The sequence below is a fragment of the Arachis ipaensis genome, chromosome B09 (genome assembly GCF_000816755.2).
Source record: "Arachis ipaensis cultivar K30076 chromosome B09, Araip1.1, whole genome shotgun sequence".
Lineage (NCBI taxonomy): Eukaryota > Viridiplantae > Streptophyta > Magnoliopsida > Fabales > Fabaceae > Arachis > Arachis ipaensis.
This window is the reverse complement of record NC_029793.2, coordinates 25,579,490-25,606,833: the sequence shown is the minus strand read 5'-3', so window position 1 is coordinate 25,606,833 and position 27,344 is coordinate 25,579,490. Positions and strand designations below refer to the sequence as shown.

The following is a 27,344-nucleotide window of genomic DNA, read 5'->3' as shown; positions in this document are numbered from 1 at the left end:
TTTTCTGCTTCAAATTTGTTTCTTTGAAAAATAATGATGATGACTTGTCAACTTAGCTTCAACCACTATAAACAATTTAAAAAAAAAGTCAAATTATTAGAAGAGAAAAAATATCAAATTAATAGCAATTATTTTTTTTAATTTGAAGTAAAAAAAAAAGTGAGCCAAATAATATTTTTCTAATTTGAATCGATTATTGCTTAAAAAATGAAGAGTAAAGCTAACCGAATTTTTTTTCTCCGTTTGAACAAATAGATGAAAATTTTTATTATTAAAAGAAAAGAAATGATGAAAAGTAAGAAATCATAAACTAAGACACTTAGTTGTCAGAAATATGCTTCTTTTCATTTTAAAATATTTATGAACCAAGAACTAAAATATTCATTAATTATAAATGTTTCCTGGACCTTAAAAGTCCTCAAGATACTTTCACCATGGAAGAAGCCTCCTAGTTTTCACTTATCAGCCAAGTATAAAACCAAGAACAAAATAAAAGGGGGTTTTGGCAGAAACATAAGTTTCTATTTATTCAAGCCTTTTCTTCTTTTTTTTTTGGACTAAAAGCCTTTTCTGTTTAGACATAAACAAACACACCAGCAAAAAATAAAATACACTTAAGAAACAAAAACATGTAACAATGATATTGGCTCGCTAGGACAACCCGTCCAACAAGTCCATGGATTAAGTGGGATAGGTTCCAAGTCCAAAAAATAAAGTGGGTTAGGTTTGGTAATCTCTTTTTTGTCACGGGCTTCGCCTTCCAACTCTCACATCTCTCAATTATGTACATTTTTTTATATTTTTTTTGGGTGACTATGTACTTTTTTTATATGATAATATACATTTCACTCATTTTTTTGAAAAAATTATTTTATTTATTTGTTTTTTTATTTTTTATTAAATTATTCTACTTATTATTGTGCCCGAATATTCTTTTCTATCTAAAGCCATCAACTAAATGCTCTTTTGACATTGATATGGACTTTAATAATCAAACACATTTTCCACCAAATGATTGATGACCTCTAATTATAGCTATCTTTTGCTTACCAGACACCAGTTACCATAATGATGGACCCTCCAAGTTTAAGATATCTTTATCTCACCATACTGATGTAACAACTTACCAACATGAAAGAGAAAGTGCAATGGGAATGTTCTAATCTTTGCTCAGTGTTTACACTACTAATGAACCACATAACCAAGAACAGAACAACACACAAAAGGCGACAGTGAAAGCTTCGTACTCTGTATAGATTGCAAGAGGGTATGAGGTGTGGTAGGAGAAGGTGGTTGAATATTTGGTTTGCAATTATTTGGGTAACTTGGAAAATTAGAAACCAAAAAACTTTTGAACATAAAAAGACTCATGTGGATGAAGCTTGGGAAACCATTTGTTTAATATGTGTAGTGTGTGGGGCAGCCAATAATTATATCCCAACTACATCGATCCATAAGAAAATATCTTGGTGGATTTTGTTGAGTATATACAGAAAAAATAATATGTTAGTGGCTTTTTTGTGTGAGCTGATGAATGTAGGTTTAAGAACGGGAGCTCTAGTGAAAGGCGTTGAAGTTGCTGTCCAATTCCGTTAGAACAGATGGTGTTTATTACCAATGACTCATGCTTTTTAAACTGGACAAAGGGAGATGGAGGCTCAATGTGGAGACTAAATTTTGAAAGGAATAGAATGAAAAACTTCTTGCAGCAGGGACAATTGTAATAGAGTTCTTTGGGTTTAATTTGCTGGATATGTTCATTGGTGCTCTTATAGTTCTTTGTGGCAAAATTTAGTGGCTCCTTGTTAGCAATTTCGAAAGTAGGAGGCTTGGCTTTATACTTGGTGCTCTTATAGCTCTTATAGGAGGCTTGGCTTTATACTTGATGATAATTTAGTTCTTTGCTGGATATGTTCATTTATAAGAGCACAAAATTTGCGGGGATGTTTTATTTAAGGTGAAAACTCAGGTACAATTAATTTCATGTGAAGTTGATAGTTGAAAATTATTAAATGATTTAAAAGATTTGACTAAATTATCATCTAATAACTATTAGCTATGAACTTTACATTAAATTAACAGCATCTGAATTTTCACCTTGACTTTTAGGTATTTATTGGTCGTCACGGTTTGTACTAAGATTTTGAACTTGTTTTTCTCCCACTGTTTGGTGGTCGAGAGTTGCTAGAACTAATCGAAAAAAAAGCGTTAATTGTAATTTACTTCTTCTATGCCATGTGTATTGTAGCTTTTTCGACCTTTAAAAATGTATAGATTGATCCCTTAATCTGTCAAATGTGCATATTGATCCATTAAACCTCTTTTTTAATCAATTATTAGCAAAAATAACCTAAAATTTATCAAAATTTAGATTGTCAAAACACATTTTTTTGGTTAATAATATCGACCGACATGCTATATTTAATTTTTCGAACTCATTATTTACAATTCATTTCACTCCCCATAATAATTATTAGTCTGATGTTGATGTTCAGAGGAGTTTATATAGTTTTCATTCTCCATATAGATTTTCAAAGTTCTCAAATGTTGATATAAATGTATAGTTAGATCTCATACAAGACAACGGCATGCACACCTATTTTTATAATAGGTCACTTATGCAGACCACGTGAACACTAAAAATCAGTTATAAAATCAATCTTTTGTATAAAATATATGTTAAAATATAAAATATATATTAAAAATAAATTAAATATTACATATATTTATACACAAATATATAATTTTTAATTTGGTAAAATAATTATTTTGTGCAAATAACATTTTTTATTGCATATATTTATGAAAGTTTAAAAATTAAAGTTCACATTACCTAAAGTTTAGGAGTGTAAAATACAATTAACTTTGTGCTTTATTTCCAAACAAGTACTACAATTCTGATTTGCTAATGAGTTATAGCTCAAATGGCATAGTCTCCCCTCACTCATTTAAGAGGTTGTGGATTCGAATCTCTTATCTTTGGTAAAAAAAAAGTACTACAATTCTGATTTGGAACACAATTATTTGAAAACAAGAGTCAAAATTCAACTTCATCATAAGCAATAACATTGATCTCATAAGTTCATAACCGTGAGAAGAAGTTATAAAATCCAAAATAATCTTCTTTCTCCTCTTATAGTATTAATATGTAATATATCATTCGGCTATACTCAAATTATTTTGAATTTTTAACCCGTCTTAGGAGCAAACTTAGTCTTAATTGTTTCAACCACCGTGGCATCAATCTGAAAAGTCTTTGCAAGAACATCATCAGGCACAGCCGGTTTTGACGAGAAGAGGGCGGAAGCAACAGACAATGCGCCAGGTAGTTGGCTGTTAAATGCAGCGATCACGGACGCAAGCGTGTCCCCATTGTTCTTCTGGTAATGAACCAGCCCAATTGGGAACACAAACACTTCACCTTTCTTTATTTTCTTTGAGATGAGCTTGTTTGATGTGGTGATGAAAGCCACATCTAACTCACCTTCCAAAACAAACACAACCTCGGTGGCGCGTGGGTGCGTGTGCGGAGGGTTAATACCGCCGGGCTTGTAGTCTATTCTTGCAAGAGACACACCCAATGTGTTGAGGCCTGGAATCTTGTCTACATTTGCTGTGGTAACTAGAGACCCCACTGTGTTGTTGATCACACCAGGCTTCCCTATGCCACTAAAGAAGAAATCAGATTCTGTTACATTTGACTCTGCCTTGCATGCAAATCCATTCACCCTCACACCTGCACTTTAAATTAAACAGAAACTCTATGCGGCCATCAATTTTTTATAATTTTGACTATTATTTAGTCATCATAAATATTAAATTTATTATTTATGTGTATAAATTTTAAAAAATATGAATGCAAATTGTATTGATTTATATGTACAAATTATATATTTCTTGTGTGTAAACACTTGTAACTATGAGTGCAAACTATTGCCGTTAAGTGCTAGCCCAAAATTATGTGTACAAACTCTGTAAAATATAAGTGTAAATTATATTAATTTATATATACAAATAAATATGAGTGCAATTTGTATTGATTCTTATGTATAAATACCTGTAAATATGGGTATAAATTATTGCTGATCAAATGATGACTAAAAATAATAAATTTTAATGGTTTTCTAATATTTCATTATTCATACACACTTTGTTGCACTGATACAAATATAATTATTTAGTTTTTATCTTTTTTAAAGAAGAATGTTAGGGGCTAACAACTTTTGTAATTTGTAGCCATCAAATAGCCATCAATGATGGTTTTAATGGTGTGAGATTGGTGTGAGATTTTATCCAATGGCTCACTTTTCTTTGCTGGTTATATGTTGGCCAAAATTTAACAAAGTTGCTTCCCCTAGACTTTTCTTTTTTTAAATAGTTTATTGAAACGTAATCTTCTAAAAAATTATTAAATTTTTTAATTTTGTTAAGTTAATCAACTTTAAAAAAAAAATTAAAATATTTTTAAAAATATCTCTAATATTTAAAAACTACAAGTATAAATACATAATTTTTTTATTTATCACATATAAAATGAAGTCTTTATACTTTTAAAAAATACCCACACCTCTTTAAAAAAGATTTATCAAACAAAACCTTAATATCTATCACTAAGTGGTATACATAATAATGACAATAATGTCTTGTGTGCTCTTGAGAGTAAATGAATGTTCTTGCTTTACACCATTCATTTTATTCTATCTCAGCAATATGAGTTACGTCTAAAATTAGTTTCTATTTTATTAATTTTCTAACATTTAAATTAAAAATAATAATGGAACCATAATACTGTAGAAGATGGCAATTAATGGATTAGAGTAAGAGAAATGACTTGCTCTCACAATACCTAAGAATTTTCATAATATGACAATTAGTTAGCAGTGTCTGAGGCATATATATATGTTGTGTGACAAAAATGGAAGTATTTATGCATTCACTAGAATAATTCATCATTTTTACATTTGATGATGTATGTTACCTAAATTAACAGCTGCACATTCTTATACACAAATTTTATAGACATAATTTAGTTGCTGCCACAAAGAGAAAATCAAATGGTAGAATAGAGAGAAAGAAGAGAAATGAACTTGGTAATGTGCATTACCTGAATTGGGAAGAGCAACACAAAGGTCTTGTAGTGGTTCAGGATCAGAAGCCAAGGCAAAAGAAATAATGGCACCGGTTAAAATGACCAAGATTAAGAAAACTTTTGTAGTAGACATGATTTTGGAAGATATATAATTGTTAACTGTAATGATGAATGGAAAATTAGAAGTTTGAATTGGATGGTAAAAAATGTGCCATTGTGCTCCTTATATAAGCATAATTATTTGTAATCAAGCAATGGTTATGGGGCAGAGTAGATGGGAACTGATATGATGCTAAAGCATTAGGAACAAATCCTTCAACTTAAATTCAAAGCAATTGTAGAAAAGGAAGAAGAAACAAATAGGTCTCATGGGAATTCAATTTGTATTAGTATTAATTTGCATTTTGTTTTCTTCTTTGTACTCTTTTTTTTTCTTTTTTTTTTTTTTGAGTCTTTACCCTTTACTATAAAAGGGAAAATGGTCATTAAATGGACATCAAAGTGGAGATTAATTTGTTGATTGATGGGAAGTTGGAAACATTATTAACTGTCCAATGAAGAAAGGTATGGTTGGTGGAAGATTGAAGATGATAGATTGATAGGTGGACCATAACATGATACATACATATTCAATGACTGACCAAAGAGGTAGCCAACAATTCCTTTTTTTTTTTAACAAGTTTCTCGAAAATTAAAAAATTTAATAAATTAATAAAATAAAAAAGTAATTATTCTTAAATTCAGATAATGGAACTCATATATGATAAAAATTACAGAACTGATAGTGATTAATTTCTCATTTTATCGTTTTATCAATTTTTTTGCTTTAAAAAATCTAAGTTTTTTTTATTTATTTACTCCACTCCTTTAGAGAATATTTTTTTTGTAATATCTTCTATTTTCTTAAGTTTGGCCAAGTTACTTTTAGTTTGAAATCTCTATACAAGTGCTTGTTAGAGTGTCCTTAATTATTTTGATGATTAAAAAAAAAGAGCTTTGAATTCTTTTAGTATGTTTTTGATTTTTTTTTTCTAGAATTATAGCATTTTTTGGAGAAGATAAGTTATTAGCTTTTCTAAAACACGTTGTATCATAAACAAAATTTAAAAATAAAAGAATATATTTCAGATTGTTACGCAACTCAAATAATTTTCACATTTAAACATAAATAATGTTACTTCTTCAAAGAATTCTTAAAAAAAAAAAAACATTGTTTTAATCTTTTTAGAAATCAAAACATTCAAATGGGTATAAAAAATTATTAAGAACAGGTTAGTGGAAAAGAAATTATTGAATAATTCATTTTATGTTATAAATGAATGAACTTTATTCTTACCGATTTCAGGGAGAAAAAATAGCAAATCATTTAATAAAAAAATCAATTTTTTTCTTGGTTTTGTTGTTTGGAGATCAATAATGACTAATAGAAAGATGAATTAGAAAATCAGATTCTCTTAATTTTTTTTCTCACTAAGGATATAAAATATTATTTTTTATTATATATTTTTATAAGATAGACTAAAAAAATATGGAATAAGGAAGATGGTAGACTTGGTATGGCAATGGTTAGATGGGAGGTGGTGCAGACCCCTAAAAAGTTAGGGGGCTAGGTGTCGGAGATGCCATGGTGTGCAACACAGCCCTTTTCTTTAAATGGTGGTGGCGGTTTTCGAAGGAGGATTGCCCCTTATGAAAGAAGTTGGTATGCTCTTGCAACAACCTCACCCCCAATGTGATGCTGTCATCCCAGGTCCTGCCTACTCGGGAGGGCCATGGAAGGATATATACCCGCTGCAGTTCAAGGATCAACGCCTAAAACAGAAAATGATTAATGGAATGGCTATGGAGATTGGCGACGGGAGAAGAACCCGATTCTGGGAGGATGTATGGCTGCGTGAGGGGACCCTGAAAGATCTTTTTCCAAGGCTCTTCTCAGTTTCAAACCAAAGAGGATCCGTCATAGGGGATTGTGGGTTTTGGGACGGACTAGAGTGGAGATGAAACTTCCAATGCAGGCGAGAGCTATTCCAATGGGAGTTGAATTTAGTGAACCAGTTGCATGAAACACTAAGACTGGTCAATCTAGTATATGGGATAGAGGACAAAGTTGTGTGAAAATTTGATAAACAGGGTGTATTTTCTACCAACTCCTTTGTGCAGGTTATGCAGGTGGAAATGCTTCCAGAGAATATGGCGAGTTACAGCTTTACTAGGACAGTTTGGAAGGATTTAGTCCCACCTAGAGTTGAATTGTTCATATGGTTTGTCTTGACTGGGAGGGTCAATACGAAAAAGAGGCTGAGTCGACTGGGAGTGGTTAACCAGGAGGATGTTGTCTGTGTGTTGTGTAATAATAGTGTTGAATCTGGATATCACTTGTTTCTTGGTTGTCGATTTTCTTGGCAGGTGTGGTGTGCATGGCTGTCGTTTGTTGGAAGGTAATGGTCCTGCCCGGGAACGCTAAAGGAGCACTTCCAAAGCTGGACTGAGTTTTCAACTAGTAAACAGGAGCGGAAGATGTGGATGATATGTTTCTGTACCATTATCTGGAATGTCTGGTTGGAAAGGAATAGGCGGATTTTTTCAGAATGCAAGAAAAGGGGTTGACGATATCATCTACCAGTCATCCATGAACTATAAGGAATGGATAGGTGTAGATCCCTTCTGTTGTTGATGGCAATGCCGAAGATGACAGGGGGTATCATTTAATCGTTTATAGCGTACTCTTTTATAATTGTAGTTTTGGTTTGTCTTCTATGCTCCATTTGTTGTGTTGAGCTCTTCCTTTCAAAAAATAAAAAATAAAAAAAATATTAAAAAATAAAAAATTATACTTTACACCTTCAATTAAAAAAAATGAGAAAATCTATTTGTATGAATTATCAAGTTCAATTATTATTTATGAAGTATAAATATTTTTCTGATTTGTTGTACCGTGTATCGAACACATTTCAAACACTCATTTAACACGGATGTTTTTTGTATTCAATCATATCTTAATAAAAAATAAAAAATTCTTCTCCGGATACGCTTGGACACACCTAAATATCATCACGTGTCAGTGTGTCTAGTCTTATTCTCAACATATATTATTGAAATGAGTTTAAAAATAATATATATTCTTAATTGTTACAACTAAAAAATACTTTATATTTTATATATATCTCATGTCTCTGTATCTTATAAGAATTTTAAATTCGTGTATCCCGTGTCATGTTGTGTCCATGGCGCAAATTATTTTTTAGGATTAAGTACGATTTTAATCCTAAAGTATAGGTAAAAAATTTTTTTCGTCTCCAATCTTTTTTTGTATACAAATTATTCCTAAAGTTTAAAACCAATATTTAAAATTATTTTTTTTACTTAAATATTAAAATGTTAGACCAAATTACCCTAACAAAAAAATTACAAAATAAAAAAAAGAAAAAATAAGAGAGAGAAAATGTTTCTCCTCTTGTGAAGGGGGGAAGGAAAGAAGAAGCGGGAAGTGAAGAAGAAGAAATTGTACACGATCCACCTTTATTTCTGTTTCTTTCGTCACCTCCATACGATTTTGGTCGCTAAGGTAAGGACAATTTTAAAACCAAGTTAAACATTAGGGACGATTTTGTATAAAAAAAAAAGTTGAGGACGAAAAAATTTTCGATCTATACCTTAAAAATCAAAATCGTACTTAACCCTTATTTTTTATATCGAAATGAGGATGGTGTTTTTCATGATCACAAATTTAAAGTGTAAAAATCAGATCCACCAAGTTTATAAAAAACAAAAATGAAACTTTTCAATTTTTTAAAGATAAAAGTTGGACCATCCAATTTATGAACTTTAAAATAAAAAATTATAACAAACAAAACAAACCCTTTAATTTAATATTAAAAATTTTCTTATAAAATAATCAGACGGTCCAATTACATAGTCTCATACCAAAAAAAATAACACATACAAAATCAATATAATTGAATTGCACGTTATCTTTATCCAGAGTGAAAATTTTTAGCGAGCGATGCATCATAGATATTACTTTAAAAAAAGATAATGGCTTGTTTGGATGAATTTCTAAAAATATATCTTTGTTCGAGAATTATCTTTTTTTTAAAAATCTTATGGAAAAATAAAAATAATTTTATGTTTAGGTATCTCATGTAAAAAGATATTTTTATTTATCAATTATGTTTGGATATAACAATATAAAAGTACTTTTTTTTTGTTTATTTATTACATAAAAAATATTTTTTTTAAAAAAAAAGATCTTTTAAAAAAAGATGTAAATTACAATTTCTCAAAAAAGATGTTTTTTTATTTTTCTAGTACTTTTATTTTTACTACTAGAAATTTGCCAAACACACTAAAAAATAATTAAAAAAAAGATCTTTTTTCATTGAAAAATATATTTTTTTATCAAAATAATGGCGCCCAAACAAATACAATGACTCATCGATGAAATAAATAAAACCTCTCACTATATATTCAAGTCTTTTTTATAATTAAGTCTAATTAAATTGGTACAAATTCAACAAAACTCACTCACACAACTAGTAAATTCTTTTTTTCTTCATATCTCTTTTTTTTTGCGCGTTATTTATACCGCTTTTTTGTGTATGTTTTTTCTAGCGTTATTTCTGTCGTCTGCTCCTTCTTTTATTGGTGTTGTTTTTGCTGCTTTTTTTATTTATTTATTTCTTTGTATCCTCTTCCTCATGCGTTATTATAGTCATTTTGATTTTTTTTTTTCTCTTTTTCTTGATTTTATTCCTTTTAAGAAAGTAAAACAAGAAGAATTATGAGAAAATGAAATAAGAAGACGAGGAAGAAAATGACGAAAAAGAAGAAGAAGCAGAATATGTCATAAGGAGAAAGAGGAAGAGTTTTGAATTCTGCAGAAATTATCAGAAAAATAACACCGAAATTTCTTAACAATAACACAGAAATTACTTAATTTTGACACTGAAATTTTGCTACAAAACACAGAAATTTGTTTACTTCTTATTCTTCTTTCTTTCTTTTTTTTTTTGTTGCTCTTAGTTCTTCTTTTAGGTGAATTGTTTCTTATATTAGACTTGAATAAACAGGTCTATATTGTTTTGCAATCTTATTTAGTTGATAAATGTAGGTTCACACTTATTGGATTAAATTCTTGCTAGAAACAAAAATAGCATAGAAATTTATTATATAACGCATCGAAATTAAGTAGAACAAGTACAACAATTCGAAAGAAAATGAACAATGCCATTTACGTATAAGAAAAAGATAACGTATCTGATATATAAAATAACACATAAATTCCTAAAAAATAACACCGAAATGTCTTCACTCTAATATCGAAATCTCTTCACTTTAATACCGAAAATTTCAACTAAATAATGTGATAGAACTAAATTTATTTCATGAAGACTTGAGTTACAGATTTACAAATTTTAATAGAATAAGAGAATAAGTGAAAAAAATCTGTAAATAAAGCAGCGAAATTAAGCAGAACAAACGAAAAATTTCGAAAAATAATGAACAGTATATCTGATATATAAAATAATACATAAATTTTTAAAAAATAACACCTAAATATCTTCATTCTAACACTAAAATTTTCAACTAAATGATGTGATAGAGTTAAGAATTTATCTCATGAAGATTTTATTTGCAGATTTATAAATTTTGATAAAAATAAAAACAAGTGAAAATACTTGTAGATAAGTAGTGAAAGTAAACAGAACAGGTGTAAAAATTAAAAAGAGAATGAACAATGTTATTTACTTATAAGAAGAAGACATCGATGACGACAATATCGATAATAATGATGATAATGATGATGAAGAAGATGGAAGATGTGGAGGAGAAAAAGGAAGAAAAAGAAAAAATTCAAATTAAAAATGAAGAAGAAGAGGTGGTAGTGGTAGTGACAACGACAATCATAGTTAAAAAAAAAAAAGAAAAGAAGAAAAAGAAATAACCACAGCAATAATGATGTATGTAAGAAGCAGCAGCAGCATACAAAGACAAAAAAAAAAGTAAAAAGAGGATGCCGTGTGGAATATGAAACAAGTTAATAACTTGGTTGAACTTGAGTAATTATTTTGTTTGATTGTAGAATTTTTCTCTAAATGAGAATTAGGGTGACTCCTAATGGTTGACATCAACTACTAAATCTGACTATCTGAACAATCAAGCGGTGACACCACCGCTTCAGTTCGATTGTTACTTTCAATGATGTATATCCTGTCTAGTCTGAGATTTTATATATTTTCTAAATTATTGTTGAAAATACAACAAAACAATGAGAATGTATGTTTTAAGAAAAACTGAAAACAATGAAAATGTGACAGGCTGACATGAGAACAATCTAGTATCTTATAATCTTCAAACACGATCTTATACAGTAGGAGGTGAGGTTTGTTGAGAGAAATAATGTATAATTATACCATTGCTTTCTTATATATATAAGTAGCATAATATTATTTATACATTTAAATTCATCACATTTTTAAACACTTAAATTTAATCCTATTCCCCTCTCGAAAAGCAATTTCTAGGTCTTCAGGAAGATGGGGAGACGAGATAGTAACTTTCACAGAGCACCAGGCACGCCCTTTAGCAGCAAGACAATATACTCAATTACTTGAAATTAAATAAACAAAAATACACATGGCTGAAAGAAGAACAATGAACATTGCTTGTAGCAGCAACTTTGGTTCCTAATCAAGAAACATTATGCTTTAGAAAAGCAACACATTAGACCCTCAGCATCAAAGTCTTCGTAATAATGCTGAAGATTTTGTTACATTAACAGTAAAATAACATTGCACATCACAGTATAAAGAAACTTCATGATGCAGAGTTGAAATATTCAAATATGGAATTGATATTCAACCCAATACAGCAGAACGTAGAAAGAACAACAAACTAAACCTTGCTATACGGCAGAATATAGAAAATAGAAACAAGTGCACAATACAACGTGGTTCAATAAATCAGGCGGAACCAAAGATCAACAAGTTTCAAACCATTAACCTGAAAAAAGGTATCAAACAATTAACCAAAGAAGGTCAATGCAATAACAAATTTGAAAACCAGAATTCTGCAGAAATTAGAAAGCAAGATAGAATAACAAAAGAGCATGATTTGTAAGCATACAAGGGAGTGAAAGACCTAAACATTTTCTAAAAAAGGGTGAACTTTCAAGGAACTTGGATACTGAAGATTCTTAAGAGTGGGAGGAATTGAAGAGAAGGCAATGTTGTAATAGTCAAATGGTAGTTGGAGCATTCAATCTTTCCTAAAAGATTTCTCAACACTACGACGATGAAACTTATTCTTGGTTCTCGCAGAACAATATCTAGTTGAACAAAACTCAACATATAACTTTTACTAAACATCACTGATTGAGCATAAAATCCCATTCTAATGAAAATAATTTGCATGCTTGTTAAGTCATACATCTACCAAAATGCATATGCTCTGAACAATCATCAAAGAATGCGATCAACTATTCTCATCATGCGAGTGACTTCCAGCTTTCGACAGAAAGCAGAAAATCATTCTTTTTTTTTTTTTTTTCGAGGTTTCCCCCTCATCAGATGAATTTCAAAGTGTAACAAAACATACATCAATGTTCTTTAATCAAAAGAAAGACTCAGAAGAAGAGGAAAAATTTAACACAAGAAAACAATACTATCATTCACTTCAATAGAAAGTAAAGCTCTTGATATGCAGAATAAAGGCTATAAATGATCCCACAAAAGCATTATAACTGCCATCTATTACATTTCAGTTTTAGAAAAAGTCAGTTAACCCCAGGAAAATCACCTGACAAAATAACAACGTCCACAAACGACAGGTTAGCTATCAAAGGCTTCTCTTGCTTCCAATAAATCAGGGCAATATCTTTTCGCAAGATCGTCCACAAATGACAGGTTGGCTATCAAAGGCTTCTCTTGCTTCCAATAAATCAGGGCAATATCTTTTGGCAAGAATTTCCACCTGCTCAGTGAATGACTTTCTCCCATGCTCTCCAATATATCGAACCATTTGATTCCATCGTTTTCTGCATAACTCACCATCCCTGTGCTCAAGCAAATTGTCCCAGTCTACCTCCTCCATGCTGCAAGCATCCAAGCTAAATAAGGCATCTACCAAGCGGTAGTCATCAGTATCACTCCAAATACCTTTATCAACCATAGGAGATGTTAGTTGAGAATACCACTTTTGGCAAATTCCTCCATTCCATCTAGTTCCCAATTTGTCACTAATTGCCTCCCAACCAATATTATCTCGCAACATACCATGCTTTTTATTCCTAGTGTCTTCTAAAGCCCTTGCACGTAGGTCAACGCTTACCAAATCAAATACTTTTTGATACTCCTCCTGAGACCATGCTCCTCTCTTTCTGGTCATTTTTATTCTACGCCATTGATCCTTTACATGAAGTCGATTTTTACCCATTGCCTCGGCTATTGATTTAAAATCAGATCCATGTCGTTCGACTGTCTTCTTTAAAAACTCGACCTCTTCAGCTGTCCAAGTGTGTTTCTCATCCCTTGTAAACAAAATGTGAGCACGATAATATACACTAATGTAAGGCCTATGGGGCAAGGCTACTCCAATTTCCTTCCAACAATTTTTAAGTTCAGGGTGATGTTTATTATAAAGAACCATATCAAGACCTTCATCCCCCAATTTGTGAGTCTCTATATAGTCGAAAACAGCCTGTTTAATTTTTTCATCTTCTTCATTCGTATACCTTTGCCCCCGTATTAAGCCATCACCACAGACCTCCACCTGATCAGAAAATGTTACTCGTTTGCGTTTGGATGTGGTGCCTTTCCTAGCAAACAAAATGCGTGCACGATTATATACACTAATGTAAGGCCTATGGGGCAAGGCTACTCCAATTTCCTTCCAACAATGTTTAACTTCAGGGTGATATCTAGAATTAAGAACCATATCAAGACCTTCATCCCCCAATTTGTGAGTCTCTATATAGTCGAAAACAGCCTGTTTAATTTTTTCATCTTCTTCATTCGTATACCTTTGCCACCGTATTAAGCCATCACCACAGACCTCCACCTGATCAGAAAATGTTACTCGTTTGAGTTTGGATGTGGTGCCTTCCTTAGTTTTCTTGTTTATCTTCGTCTTCCTTCCTTGATCATTAACTTCATTTCTCTCATTACTTTTGCTTTCTTCACTCTGTTTACCATTCTTCATCTTCTTGCCCAGGTTATCATCATCACCTTCATTGCCGTTGGCACAATGTTGATCATCTTTGCTGCTTTTAAACTCACTTTTATCCTTACTTTTTCGTTTATTGCTCAATTTCTTCTTCCTTTGCCTGCCTTGGTTATTGTCTTCACCTTCATTGGCTTCAGCACAATGTTGATCATCTTCAGTGCTTTCAAACTTACTTTTGCTTTTATTTCTCAGTTTCTTCTTCTTCTTCATCTTCTTGCCTTGATGATCTTCACCTTCATTACTTTTGACCAAAGAAGTATCAGCTACAATACTTTCAGCAAAACAAGTATCACCTTTATTGGTTTTGCAGTCATCTTCTTCAATCCTTTTCACTTTATTAATAATTACCTTCTCTGTCTCTTTGTCTTGCCGGTCACTAGGAACGACAAAATAATCACCCTTTTCTCTCAGTTCCTTCTTATTCTTCTCCGTCTTCTCACCTTGATCATCAACTTCATTGACAAGTGAATGTGCATTAGCATCTCCAGTGCTGATTCTGGCCAAAGGAGGATCACCCTCATGGTCCTTGAAGTCGTAATTCCCAACAACTTTCCCTCTTTTCTTTGGTTTTGAAGAACCTATTTCTTGGATTGCAGTTAATGAATCACTGCAAATTTTTCTCTTCTTCCTCTTGCTTTTTTGGTTGTCATCCATTACCTGCAATATTTTATCATCAACAATCGCATTATGTAACACTTCAGTGTCCTTTATCCTTTTTTTCTTCAACTTCTTACTAATGTTCCCATCCTCTTCTTTATTCCTCGTAAATTTATCATTGGAACAAGCCTGTCTCTCACCATCATCATCAATACAATTTCCCTCAAGAATTTTATCTGAATCGAGTGCTTTATCATTTCGGTGTTTTTTCTTTTTCTTCATGTGCTTATCCTTCTTCCTGTCATTTGGCTCCAAACAGATTTCTTCAGTCTTTGACTTCTTAACTTTCTCATCCATTAGACAAGTACACTTTTATCAGAGGCTACCCAACATAAATCTGGAAAAAAAAAAAAGTAGGCATAAAATTTTCACACTTAAGAAGAATTAAGATAGTCATAGGGAAGAATTAAGATAGTCATAGGATACAGTTACTTAATAAAGCAAATCATACGTTAAGAGCAGAATAGATAAACAATATTACTTTTACTTTAAATGGTGTTATCAACAATAATTCTCAGCCAAGCCCAAGCATATTGATCAAGGAAACTAAAATTAACAGGACTACTATTTTTCTTCTCTCTTTTCCAAGGTTGCAAGAACCGGACCGGTTAATAAACCGGTGAGGTCACTGGTTCAATGGTTTACTGGTTCAACCGATTTAATTAAATATTAAACAAAATTATTAAAAAACCTATAATTGAATATATAAATTCAATAATTTCTAGCTTAAAAAAATTCAAAATTTCACAATTTCACATCATAAATTATCTATAATTTAATATTAGAAGTTCACAAACAACTTCAAACATCAAAGTTCATAACGAAAAACAACCAAAACGCACATAATTACAAACACAATTACTAAACCAGCAAAAATCAATAACCTCAACAAACAATTACTAAACCAGCAAAAATCAATAACCTCAGCAAACAATTACTAAACCAGCAAACAATCAATAGCCTATTGCATTATTTAATTGGTTATGTTGGGATAAAAAAGTGCAACTACAAAAAGAAAACAAGAGGACTTGTCAATGTTAATTGCATACAAGCTTCTGTCCTGTTAGTAGATTTTGGTGACGGTCAATACAAAATGGAGCCTCACCTTAAATCTAAGAACTCCATAATCTTTATTCACCTTTCTTCACTTAGAATAATACAGTAGCCGCTATAATCAGTTAGCATTAGAGTATTCTTTTTTAAGTTAAAACATTCCGCCAATAATTAGAGAATTTTCAATTAAATTAAAGGCTGCACAGTTTTCTTGTATTAACAGAAAAAATTAAAGCACTAGCCATAATACCAGAAATAAAATTGAACTCGGCACAAACTAATTAACATGTTAAAGTTACAGGTTTCAGCATTTTAAGTTCATACGTTATCACTTTCAAACTAATGTTATGCAGTAAATCATGAACAGAAAATCAGAAATAACCAAGGTTACGAGAACCAGACCGGTCAATGAACCGGTAAAGTAACTGGTTCACTAGTTCAATGGTCCAATCGAGGTTCAACCGGTTTAATTAAATATTAAATAAAATTATTTAAAATTCTATTAAAAATTCTATATATAATTTTAAATATTTAAATTTAATAATTTTTAATCTAATAAAATTTAAAATTTTATAATTTCACATAATAACTATAACTTTATTGAATTTGAATGAAACAAATTTTGTTATTTCATTCACTGTTAACTGTTAACTGTTAACTATTAAGATATGAAAGCATAGGGATTATCAGTGTATAATAATAAACTAGCATATTAGTATATAAAAGCATATAATCCCTTTGACATTGTTGGACATCATTAAAATTAACACAAAATCAGAAAATCAGCAACAATATTATTATGAGTTTATGAAAGAATATAACAAATCAAGAATAATTGGAAATTAACAAAATATCAGTAATTCAGAATCATTAACCTAACCCAGCAACTCAATCTATTAACAACAAATTAACAGTACAAAACAAACATAAAGTCAAAAACAAATTCAAGAAGCATGCTTAATGCTTACCAGAGGAAGGGTCAAAGAGACAGATCAGAAAACCAGCAACAATATTGTGATGGCAGAATATAACAACTCAAAATAATCAGAAATTAACAAAATCTCAACTCAGAATAATAAAAAATTAACAAAATCTTAGCAAACCCAAAATCAGTGGACTAACCCAACAACTCAATCAGTATTATTAATAACAGATCAACAGTACAAAACAAGCAAAATCAAATTCAAGATGCAGTGTTTAATGCTGACCAGAGGAAGGGACAGAGAGACAGAGAGCGAGCTCGACAGCGACGGCGAGGAGAAGAGAGAACTCGACGGAGGAGAAGAGAGAGCTTGACGGCGAGGGCAAGGAGAAGAGAAAGCTTGACGGCGAGGGCAAGGAGAAGAGAGAGCTCGACAACGACGATGACAGAATCTTCAACCTTGCTTCCGACGACCAGACGACGCCGACGACGCTGACGAACAGAGAGAGAGAGAAAAAGAGCTCGGCGATGACAACGACGCGGTGCTGCGGAGCTGTGGGGACTGCGGTGGTCAAAACAGTCGCTGTGGTGGCTGAGGGCTGCGGTGGCTAAGGGCTGCGCGATTGGGGGCTAGGGTTCTCTCAATTTCAAGATTTGGTTTTCAGTTTCAGTTTTAGAGAAGGAGGAGTGTGTGTGCTATGACTGAGCTAGGGTGATTTAGGGTTTTTTTTGTTGGGTTTTTTTTTTCTTTTATAGGCAAAACGGCGCCGTGTCGAGAGTTTTAACGAACCGGAAACCCTTCAAAAAACCAGGCCGGTCTACCTGTTCATCGGTTAATCGCCGGTTCGACCGGTTCTGTGACCGGTTTTTTATCAGGCGATTTATAGACTTACTCGGACCGGCTAGGTGACTGGTTTCCGGTTAACCCAGTTGAACTGGCTGGTCCGGTTCAGTTTTCAGAACCATGAAAATAACAAATAAACAAAGTTCTGAGAACTGGACCGGTTATCCTGGTTCACTGGTTTATTGGTCTAACCGGTCCAATCGGTGGTTTAACTGAAAAAACCGTTTTAGAATAAAATAATAAATAAATTATAAATAAACATCAAAAAATATAATTATAATCTAATATAAATCTTAAAATATCTTCAAAATTTAAAACACTACATAAAATATCATCAACCAAATCCATATAATCTTATCAAAATACAAACTCATATATTAAATAGTAAAAAAACATATCTAAATATTAAATCACAACATCATGATTTATCAATCATCAAAATCTGTAAGAACTTGTTGCAAATTTGCTTCGGTGGATTAGGATTAGGATGAGCAGCATTATTCGAAATAGGAGGATTGACAAACAAGTTATTATTCACAGATGCATTATTATTAGCAGTTGCTTCTTGATTAATACTATTATCCATAACTGAAATTAATAAAAGTTTTATTAATTAAAACAAAATTAAAGACCAGCCACAGCACAATGAAAAATAAAAAAAATTATCAACATGACCATATTTAAATTCTGCCACCAACATTCAACAACAAACAAAGCCAGCAAAACCAGCAATAATTAGGAGCCAGCAACTACAAATCAAAGCAAAACCAGCAACTACAAAATAAAGAAGTATCCATAACCAGATACGAAATTAAAGACCAGCCACAGCACATTGAAAAATCAAAAAATTATCAACATGACCATATCTAAATTCTGCCACCAACATTCAGCAACAAACAAAGCCAGCAAAACCATCAATGATTAGGAGCCAGCAACTACAAATCAAAGCAAAACTAGCAACTACAAATCAAAGCCATTAGCAAATGTGAACAAAAAAATTAGGAGCCATCAGCAACCAGTAAAAGTGTAAAACACTAGCCAACGAGCAATTAGAAAACACTAAATAGAGTAACAATAAATTTAAAAATAGAGAAAACACTAAAACACTAACCTGGGTAATTAGTTAATTACAGATCCATCAACAAATACATTCAGAACCAAACTTCAAACCAAGACCGAAGAAGAAGAATTGAAGAAAAACGGAACAAAAATTGAAGAAGAAGGCCGAAGAAGAAGATCGAAGAACAACAACTTCAGAGCTTCAAAGTTCAAACCAAGAACAAGACAAAATTTGCAATCAGAACCATATAATCAGAACCATACATACAGAACCATACAATTAGAACCAAACTTGAAACAGTTGAAACCAAGACCGAAGCAGACTTGAAGAAAAATGGAACAAAAATTGAAGAAGAAGACCAAACATTCAGTGAAGATGAAGAAGAGAAGCCACTAACCTGGGTCCGTGCCGAGAAGCCAGCGAAGAAGAAGAGCCGAAGATGACCTGCCGAGTTACTGGGTTCCGGACACGGGAAAGAGAAAGAAGCAACGGTGTTGAGGACGTGGGACGGCGGCGGCGCTGAGGACCTGGGTTAGGCGGCGACGATGGAGGGTTAGGCGGAGGGCTACGCGGCTAGGATTTCTTTGATTCAGACTCAGGGTTCTCCAAAACATGGATGAATGAATGATTAGGGGAAGAGGGGAGGTTGGGTCACGAGTGGATCACTAGATCCGTTTCCTTTATTTTTTACAAATTAAAAAATGGCGTCGTTTTATCCGAATTGGCCGGTTACTAGTCCGGTTCAATCGTCTGGTTACCGGTCTGGTTCAACTAGTCAGTTTTTGGCCGATTTGACGGTTTTTTAGCGATTTTTCTTTAAACGGTTATAGAAAGAGGACCGGACCGCTTGCATCGTCGGTTTCTGATTGAACCGATTTGACCGGTCAGTCTGGTCTGGTTTTCAAAACCATGCAAATAAATAAATCAATAACCCCAGCAAACAATTACTAAACTAACAAACAATAACCTCAGAAGATTGAGGGATGCGGTGGCTGTGGGATGCGGTGCCTACAGGCTGCGGTGGCTGTGCCGATTGGGGGCTGCAAAGTGGGAAACTGCGAACAAAGGAGGCGAGGCTTACCGGTGGCAAGGAGGAAGGCGAGCGACGGCGATAACAGAGGAGGTGACACCGGCGAAAACAGAGAAGGCGAGCTCGGCGATGACAAGGACGCAGTGGCAGCGAGCTGCGGTGGCTACTCGATTAGTGGCTTGACTGGCTTCTATGGTTCTCACTTCTCAGAGAAGAGAGGAGAGATGAGTTTGTGAAGAGTGAAGACTGAACGAGAGTAGATTTAGGGTTTGTTTAGCCTTTCTTCTTCTTTTTTTCCTTAATGAACAAAACGACGCCGTTTGGAGGGTTTATTTTCGAACTGAAAACTCTCCAAAAAATCGGATAGTCTGCGGTTCACCGATTAACCACTGGTTCGACCAATTTTTTACCAATTTTTTGCTAGGCAATTTATAGGTTTAACCGGACCAGTTAGATGATCGGTTCTCGATTAATCCAATTGAATTGATCGGTTCGATTTGGTTTTTAGAACTATGCTCTTTTCCAATGCTCAGAGTATTACAGCAATGTTGCCCGCAGGGGCGGAGCTACATATAGAGAAAGGGGGGCAATAGTCCCCTAATTTTATTTTAATTTTATTTTATTGTGTAAATATTTTTGGCCCTTCTAATATTTCATCTAGTTTCGCCCATGAATATTGATCCCTAAAATAGCGTTTTTGGACTTGCTATCAACAAGGATATAATAAATTTTGGCAGCTTCTTATAATAATATTTTCTTCTTTTAAATTGTTTGGTTCATTTATGTCTTCGCTCTTGCCCTACCCTTGCTTTAAACAATGTTAACAAAAGGCATATCCTATTATTATGGATCAACAAATATGCAGCAACCACCATAGGTACAAGCCAGTAGGACTGTTCATGAACCGGGTGAAAACTGGGTTTGTTCTGGCTCAGACCCAACCGTAAATATTAATCGGATTAATTTTTTGAGAACAAAATCCGGCCCTATACCTGATAAAATCTTTTTATTTTCGGGTCATAACTATATCAGGTCTAAACGAGTATGAAAACCGGGCCACAACTATAAGACCTGACAATTTTCTTCGTATAATGACAATTCTGAATTATGTTATCAAGGTCCAGATTTAGTATAACAGCTGATCAAAGGAAAGCAGGCAATTTCAAGGGAAATAGCCTATAAAGATGCAAGCACATATTACAAGTTGTTAGAAATTTTAAATGTTGTATGTCCAAGATACAAAAAGGATCAAAAGATAAATCAATAGCATTACATTATGTCTAATGAAGATGGATCAGTGAACCTAAATGACAAGCAAAACAGAAGCAGACCAAGGCCTTCCTCCTTCCATTTGTCTTTTAGTTACACTCAAACGACAAGCAAAACAGAACAAATTAAGACTCTAGAATGTTAATTAGTTCATTATTACTAACAAGGTTTAATCACAAACAAGAAAATTAAGGTTCTATTTGGGCAGAACAAAGCACAAAGATTAAAGAGCTACCGTTTAATTTAATCAGTTCATCACACGCCGTATTTTCATCTCATAAAGAGGCAAAACCAGAACTAATCTAATAAAATAGATCGATAAACAAACAAATTAAAAAAAAATCAACTAATCCATATTGTTAATAGATCAAGTCATCAATAATCAATCAATAATCAACGAATAAGAAATAGAGGCAGCTACCAAGAATAGGTGAGTAGAGAGCACAGCAGCAGCAGCTGCCGCAGTGAAAGGATGGGAGTAACGCTGGAGAAAGTAGTCGCCGTCGTTTGAATGTTTGAGATAGAGATTCGAATGCGTAGAGGGAGGGAGGGAGTGTGTGTGACAAAGTGAGAGGCTGGGGACTTTGGGAGAAGATTAGGGAGTTTGAGTAGTGGGCTTTGGGGTGCGGTAGTGGGTAAGCACGGCGAAGAAGAAGATGGAAAGAGGGCAGAGGCACTGAGGCTGTGAGGAAGAGTGGCTGCGGCCTGCGTAGTGGTGGTGGTGGTGGTGGTGGGTGAGCAGTGAGCAGTGAGGAGCGAGCAGCACGAATCAGTGAAGATGGCAGAGGGCAGAGGAGGGTGGTGGTAGCGGGTGACGAAGTGAGCAGCATGCAACCAAGCACGAAGAAGAACAATTGGGGTGCCTGTGGTTGAAGGATTAATTTTTATGCTTATCAATATCATTGTTAGGAATATGATTTTTTGGAATAGTATTATTAAGTATATAGTATTCTTAAGTTTGATTTGTAAAAATAAAATTTATGAAATATTAATAATATGCTTAGAAATATTTTAGTTTTGGTTTGGTTCATATTTAATATATTTGGGAATTGTGAATATTTTGTCCAAAATGCCCTTATAATTTTTAATTAGAATATTAATGATTAAATTTAGTAAATATATAAAATAAAATATAAATATAATATAATAAAATATTTTTAATTAAATTTTTTAGACTCTAATTTTTTAAATAAATATAAATATAATAAAATATTTTTTTATTTTATTTTTAAATTTACTAAAATACTCCTAATATCAAATATTTTTAATTAAAATTAACATCATTACAATTAAAAATTTAAAATGAACACAAAATACTTATCTAAATTTCCAAAAATCCCATAATTTGTCTCATAATTCATAATTGAACTTATATAAAACAAATCCCAACGATTCTAAACACATGTATTAAAAACTGAAAACCTAATAATCCATAAAAATCCAAAAATAACAAGATTTAAATCAATATTTTTAAAAGTGATAATAGTCCTAATAACAAATATTTTTAATTAAAATTAACATGATCACAATTAAATTTACTAAAATACTCCTAATAATAAATATGTTTAATTAAAATTATTATCAATTCTAATTTTTTTAATTTACTAAAATACCCCTAATAACAAATATTTTTAATTAAAATTAATATTATCACAATTAAATTTACTAAAATATCCCTAATAACAAATATTACAATTAAAATTAGCACAAATACTTATCTAAATTTAAAAAAATCATGTAATTCATGATTTGTCTCTTAATTCATAATTGAACTTATACAAAACAAATCTCTACCTTTTTAAACACATGTATTAAAAACAATATCAAATCAAATATCTACTTAATATACTAAAACTGGGTTTTCCCCTAGCTAATAAGAGTGACGTGTCACTTTCTCGTGAGTCCGTTTTCCCTCCAAAACGAATAAAATTTTTCATCTATTCTAAATTATTTATTATAATTATATTATTATATTATATTTAATATTTAATGAATAATATATAATTATACTAATTTAAGAACATATCTTCATTATAATTATATCAAATCAATATTTAATGCACTATTAAACTACTTATCAATTATAATGCCTAATTACTGTACATAATAACAAATTGCCTTAATAGTAATTAATTTACATATTTATTTTTGTTTTACTAAGGTCTATAAATAGTGTTTTTCTATCATACATACTAGGGGTGTGCATGGCCCGGCCCGGCCCGAAGACCCGGCCCGGTTCCGAACACTTTAGGGGCTAATTTGATGTGATTTCATCGGGTCTAGGGTCGGGTATGGGTCTCAAAAGTAGACCCGGTCATTATTTCGGGTCGGGTCCGGGCCATAGCTCGGGTCACCCGAAATCGGCCCGGTGGCCCGGTCATCATACACAATTAATATTTTGTGTTATTAGTGATGGATGATGGTTATTATTATGTGAAATTTAAGTATTGTAAACCTTCATATTTTGTGTTATTAGTCATTATATATAAGACTATAAGTTAATGTTTTATATTTAAAATGCATAAGACTTTAGACTAATGCATAATCTTGTGTTATTTGTATTGATTTAAATATTTGGTATTATTAGGCAATATTAGTATTGATTATGGTTATACTTTAATTTTAGAGAAGAGTTAGTTCTTATTATATTTTTCTAAGTGAATTTTACCATGTCAAATAATAGTTGGAGTCTTGGAAATTTGGATATTTTTACATGCTAACTTACAAGAAGGTATCAAGGTAATATAATGTTAACGGCCCGGTATTTACCCGGTATAATCGTGGCCCAAAAGTGTATAGGTTTCATCGGGTCTAAGGTCGGGTTCGGGTCTAACAAATAGGCCCGGTATATATTTCGGGTCGGGTCTGGATCACATCAAACCCGGTTTCACCCGGCCCATGCACACCTCTAATACATACATCTAAATTTGAGAGTCAGCTCATAATTTTATATTTAGTATTTTTTTTACTACTTCATAGAATAAGAATGTATTCTTCATTTTTTATTGAAGTTGATCCTTTTAAGGTACAATTTATAATTTTTTATAATATTTTTCATATACTCATTCTATTATATTATTCTTTTAATAATTTATTAATTGTTGTTACTCTAAGTTGTTCTTATCGTCTAATGTTCCAGTTCAATTGTCTTTTACCACAATCGTTTACAATGCATCACATCTATAAAATACCTCATCGAGTTGTCTTCACTAATTCGGATTCCAACTACATGGATGTAAGCGTTCAAAGAAGGGACAATAATCTCTACTTTACCGAATAATTGTTGGATCTACTCACCTATTATGACCAACCTAATAGAATGTGGTTAAAGGAGGATGAGTAAATTATTATAATTTTAATTATTCGATTAAAATTGTAATATCAGTTGTGATATTTTAATTATTAATGCATTATTAAACTACTTATCAATAATTTTAATTATTTAACATTTGTAATTTACTCATCCTCCTTTTAAATGTTATCTATTTTATTTATTTAGAGTCATAATTAAATTTGACATAATTATAGCAAGTATCTAGAATTAATAATAACATGATACTACAATTTTAAGTTGTATAATATAATAAAAAAATGTATCAATTTATGTATGCTTCCTATTAGAACCGTCAAAATGGGCTAAACTCATCGGACCAACCCGTTTACCCATTTAAATGGGCGGACTTTGCCTCTAAAATTAAACCCGTTTAAATTTCGGGCTAGCCTGTGTGCTAAATGGGTGGCCCGTTTATTTTTTTTTTACATTTTTTTAAAAAAAATTAGTACTTTTAGTTGATATTTCTCTCGATTCGACCTGAAAATCAGACCTATCAACTAAAAAAAATATTATTTTTAAAGATTTTTGACCTAAAAGTGGTATTTTTTGTCAAAATATTTTTCAAAAAATAAAATTAAATGATAAACGGGCTGGCCCATTTAACCCATTAGACTGACCATAAACGGTCCGGGCTAGAAATTAAAATTCTGGCCTGCGAATAAAGTGGGCTTAAACGGGTTAGCCCATTTAACCCATTGGCTTAATGGGCTGGGCCTAAATAGACCGGACTAGCCCGTTTGACAGCCCTACTTCCTATATAGCAATGATATTATATATATTTATATATCTCCTCTTTTAGCTCTTTTCTAAAAATATTGGCATATAATTAATGTAGATAACATATATATTGAGTAAGTATCTCTATTGAATTAATCATAAAGGTTAATAAAATATAATGAAATAAATTTCACCTAATTGTAGTAAGTATTTCCATTGAAGATATTTGCTAATTATTACCGTGTATAATTAGTGTATATATATATAGAGAGAGAGAAGGAGTAATAGTGAATTGTTACAATTATTTAATTTATCATTTAGAAAATTCGTACTTCGGACATAAATTTTCTTCTGTTTATTATTTTTCATACCTAAGGGCTACTAATTACGATTCTATCAACAGTGTTACCTATGGTACGGTAGATTATGTAATGAAAAGGTTTGAAAAATAAAGGCAAGAATTATAAGGTTATGGAAAGTCCCATACAAATTTGACAAGAACAAGACGACTTACGTAGAAATGGTTCTCATAGATGATAAGATAAGTTGATTATTTTTCATGATTCTTTCAAGTGATGCTAGGTCCAGCTTATAAATATTTTTTGTTTATATTTTAAATTTATTTGACAAGTAAACCCTCGCACGAATCAAAGAAAGTACGATTTTATAGATTTATAAGTGTTAATAGTCTTTATATTTAATTTGTTTAATAGTGTGATAATATAGCTAATATATTTGTTGGTGGATTTAACTATTATTACTATATTATTTATGATCACATTCAGTATATATGTGTGATTTATTGAAGAAAGTACATTATTAAAATCGATTAATAACTATTTTAGAATTAATCCAATTAATACTGAATTAAAAAAAGAACAAACAATGCATAACATGTTACTTTTTTATTAATCAAATTATTATAATTCAAATTAATTTTAAAAGAATAATTTAAAATTATAATTTCAATCTTCTCACGTGCCATGGTGATTATACTTGTACATAACAAAAATCTAGTTTTCCTTCATTTCATTTCTTTTAAAATTATACTGTACAACAATATCAAATTTCACTAAAGCATTCCTTCTTCTTAAAAAAAGCCCTAAAAGAATAAAAAATAGGGAAATTGCAAAAAACAAATAAAAAAGAATAGATAAACAAAATAATTACAATCCCTCCCCACTTCACTCAATTTACACTCCTCCACAAAGGTAAACCTATCTTGGTCCTCACTATCTCCACTTATACTATGGAATCATTTTTTTCTCTTATCTTTTTTATATTTTTGGCCTGAAATCAAACTAATGTTGTGACTGGTAATGCACCAAGAAAGCTTTGGGAAAGGCAAAAATTTTAAAGAAATTAAATACAAAAAAAGGGATCAATTTCTCTCTCATACTTGAGTTAATAGATAACAATCTATTCTTCTTTCAGAATTTCAAGTTTAATCTTAAAATATAAGACAAACATTAGGTTAATATTGAAACAATAATAACATTGAAGTGATCACATTTTACAATTGAGAAATTATTCATTGTTTTTCATATTTTTTTCTTGCAAGTGATGTTATTTAATTTATTCTATTGCTCATTTACCCTTATAAATTTAGTTCTTGTACTGTAATTAACCTACTAGAATAGAGTAATGTTTTATATTGATCAGTTTTATTAAATGATAATAGTGTTTTATGAAGTCCATTATTAAATAACACAAAACGGGTATTTAAGCATACTTGACATAAAAATTCATGATGCACTTTGTTTTTAATCTTTCAACTTTTGTATTATGAAATAATTTTTTTATCAATGATAAACTTTGATGGATACAACAATAAATTTGATCACAACTGAAGAAAAAAATAATGGAAAAGAAATTGCATAATGAAACGAAAATCTAATAGATATATTTTGTGCTTTGGGTATAAAAAATATTGAAGCTGGTAGCAAATTAGGCACACATTTTGATACCAAACGCTAAAAATAATTGATAGTTGAATTCACAAAAACTACGAAAAAAGAATATAATAGAAAACAATTAAGAAATAAATGGGATCAATTAAGAGTAGATTGGAAAAACTGAAAGCAAGATTGCGAAGATCGAACTGATTATTAAATCAGTTGAGTGATTGGTTCAATAGTCCAATCGGA

At 31.6% G+C, this 27,344-nt stretch overlaps 2 protein-coding genes across 6 annotated transcripts; both read right to left on the bottom strand.

Moving 5' to 3' along the window:
- LOC107617682 (germin-like protein subfamily 2 member 4) lies at window positions 3,006–5,473 on the bottom strand. The gene is made up of 2 exons (XM_016319508.2): window positions 5,105–5,473; window positions 3,006–3,736 (listed from the first exon to the last, which is right to left on the bottom strand). The coding sequence occupies exons 1-2, from the start codon at window positions 5,220–5,222 to the stop codon at window positions 3,189–3,191; spliced, it is 666 nt and encodes a 221-aa protein (XP_016174994.1). The 5' UTR covers window positions 5,223–5,473; the 3' UTR covers window positions 3,006–3,188.
- LOC107617680 (cyclin-D-binding Myb-like transcription factor 1) lies at window positions 11,731–22,015 on the bottom strand. Of its 5 annotated transcripts, none has more exons than XR_001615031.2 (3): window positions 17,230–17,652; window positions 12,887–15,305; window positions 11,731–12,091 (listed from the first exon to the last, which is right to left on the bottom strand). XR_001615031.2 is itself a non-coding variant. In XM_016319507.2 (3 exons), the coding sequence occupies exons 2-3, from the start codon at window positions 15,263–15,265 to the stop codon at window positions 12,953–12,955; spliced, it is 2,025 nt and encodes a 674-aa protein (XP_016174993.1). In that variant the 5' UTR covers window positions 15,266–15,305; window positions 17,230–17,652; the 3' UTR covers window positions 12,589–12,952. The 5 variants fall into 5 exon arrangements, 4 of the variants coding, with proteins under 4 accessions (XP_016174993.1, XP_016174991.1, XP_020967254.1 ...); XM_016319507.2 differs by lacking the exon at window positions 11,731–12,091 and having other exon boundaries at window positions 12,589–13,899; window positions 14,188–15,305; XM_016319505.2 differs by lacking the exon at window positions 11,731–12,091 and having other exon boundaries at window positions 12,589–14,544; window positions 14,605–15,305; window positions 17,230–17,651.

Coding starts and splice junctions, on each gene's coding strand:
- LOC107617682 (XM_016319508.2), bottom strand. CDS start 5,222: ATGTCTACTACAAAAGTTTTCTTAATCTTGGTCATTTTAACCGGTGCC. Junction 3,737..5,104: donor TGTTGCTCTTCCCAATTCAG/GTAATGCACATT, acceptor TTTAAAGTGCAG/GTGTGAGGGTGAATGGATTT.
- LOC107617680 (XM_021111595.1), bottom strand. CDS start 15,265: ATGGATGAGAAAGTTAAGAAGTCAAAGACTGAAGAAATCTGTTTGGAG.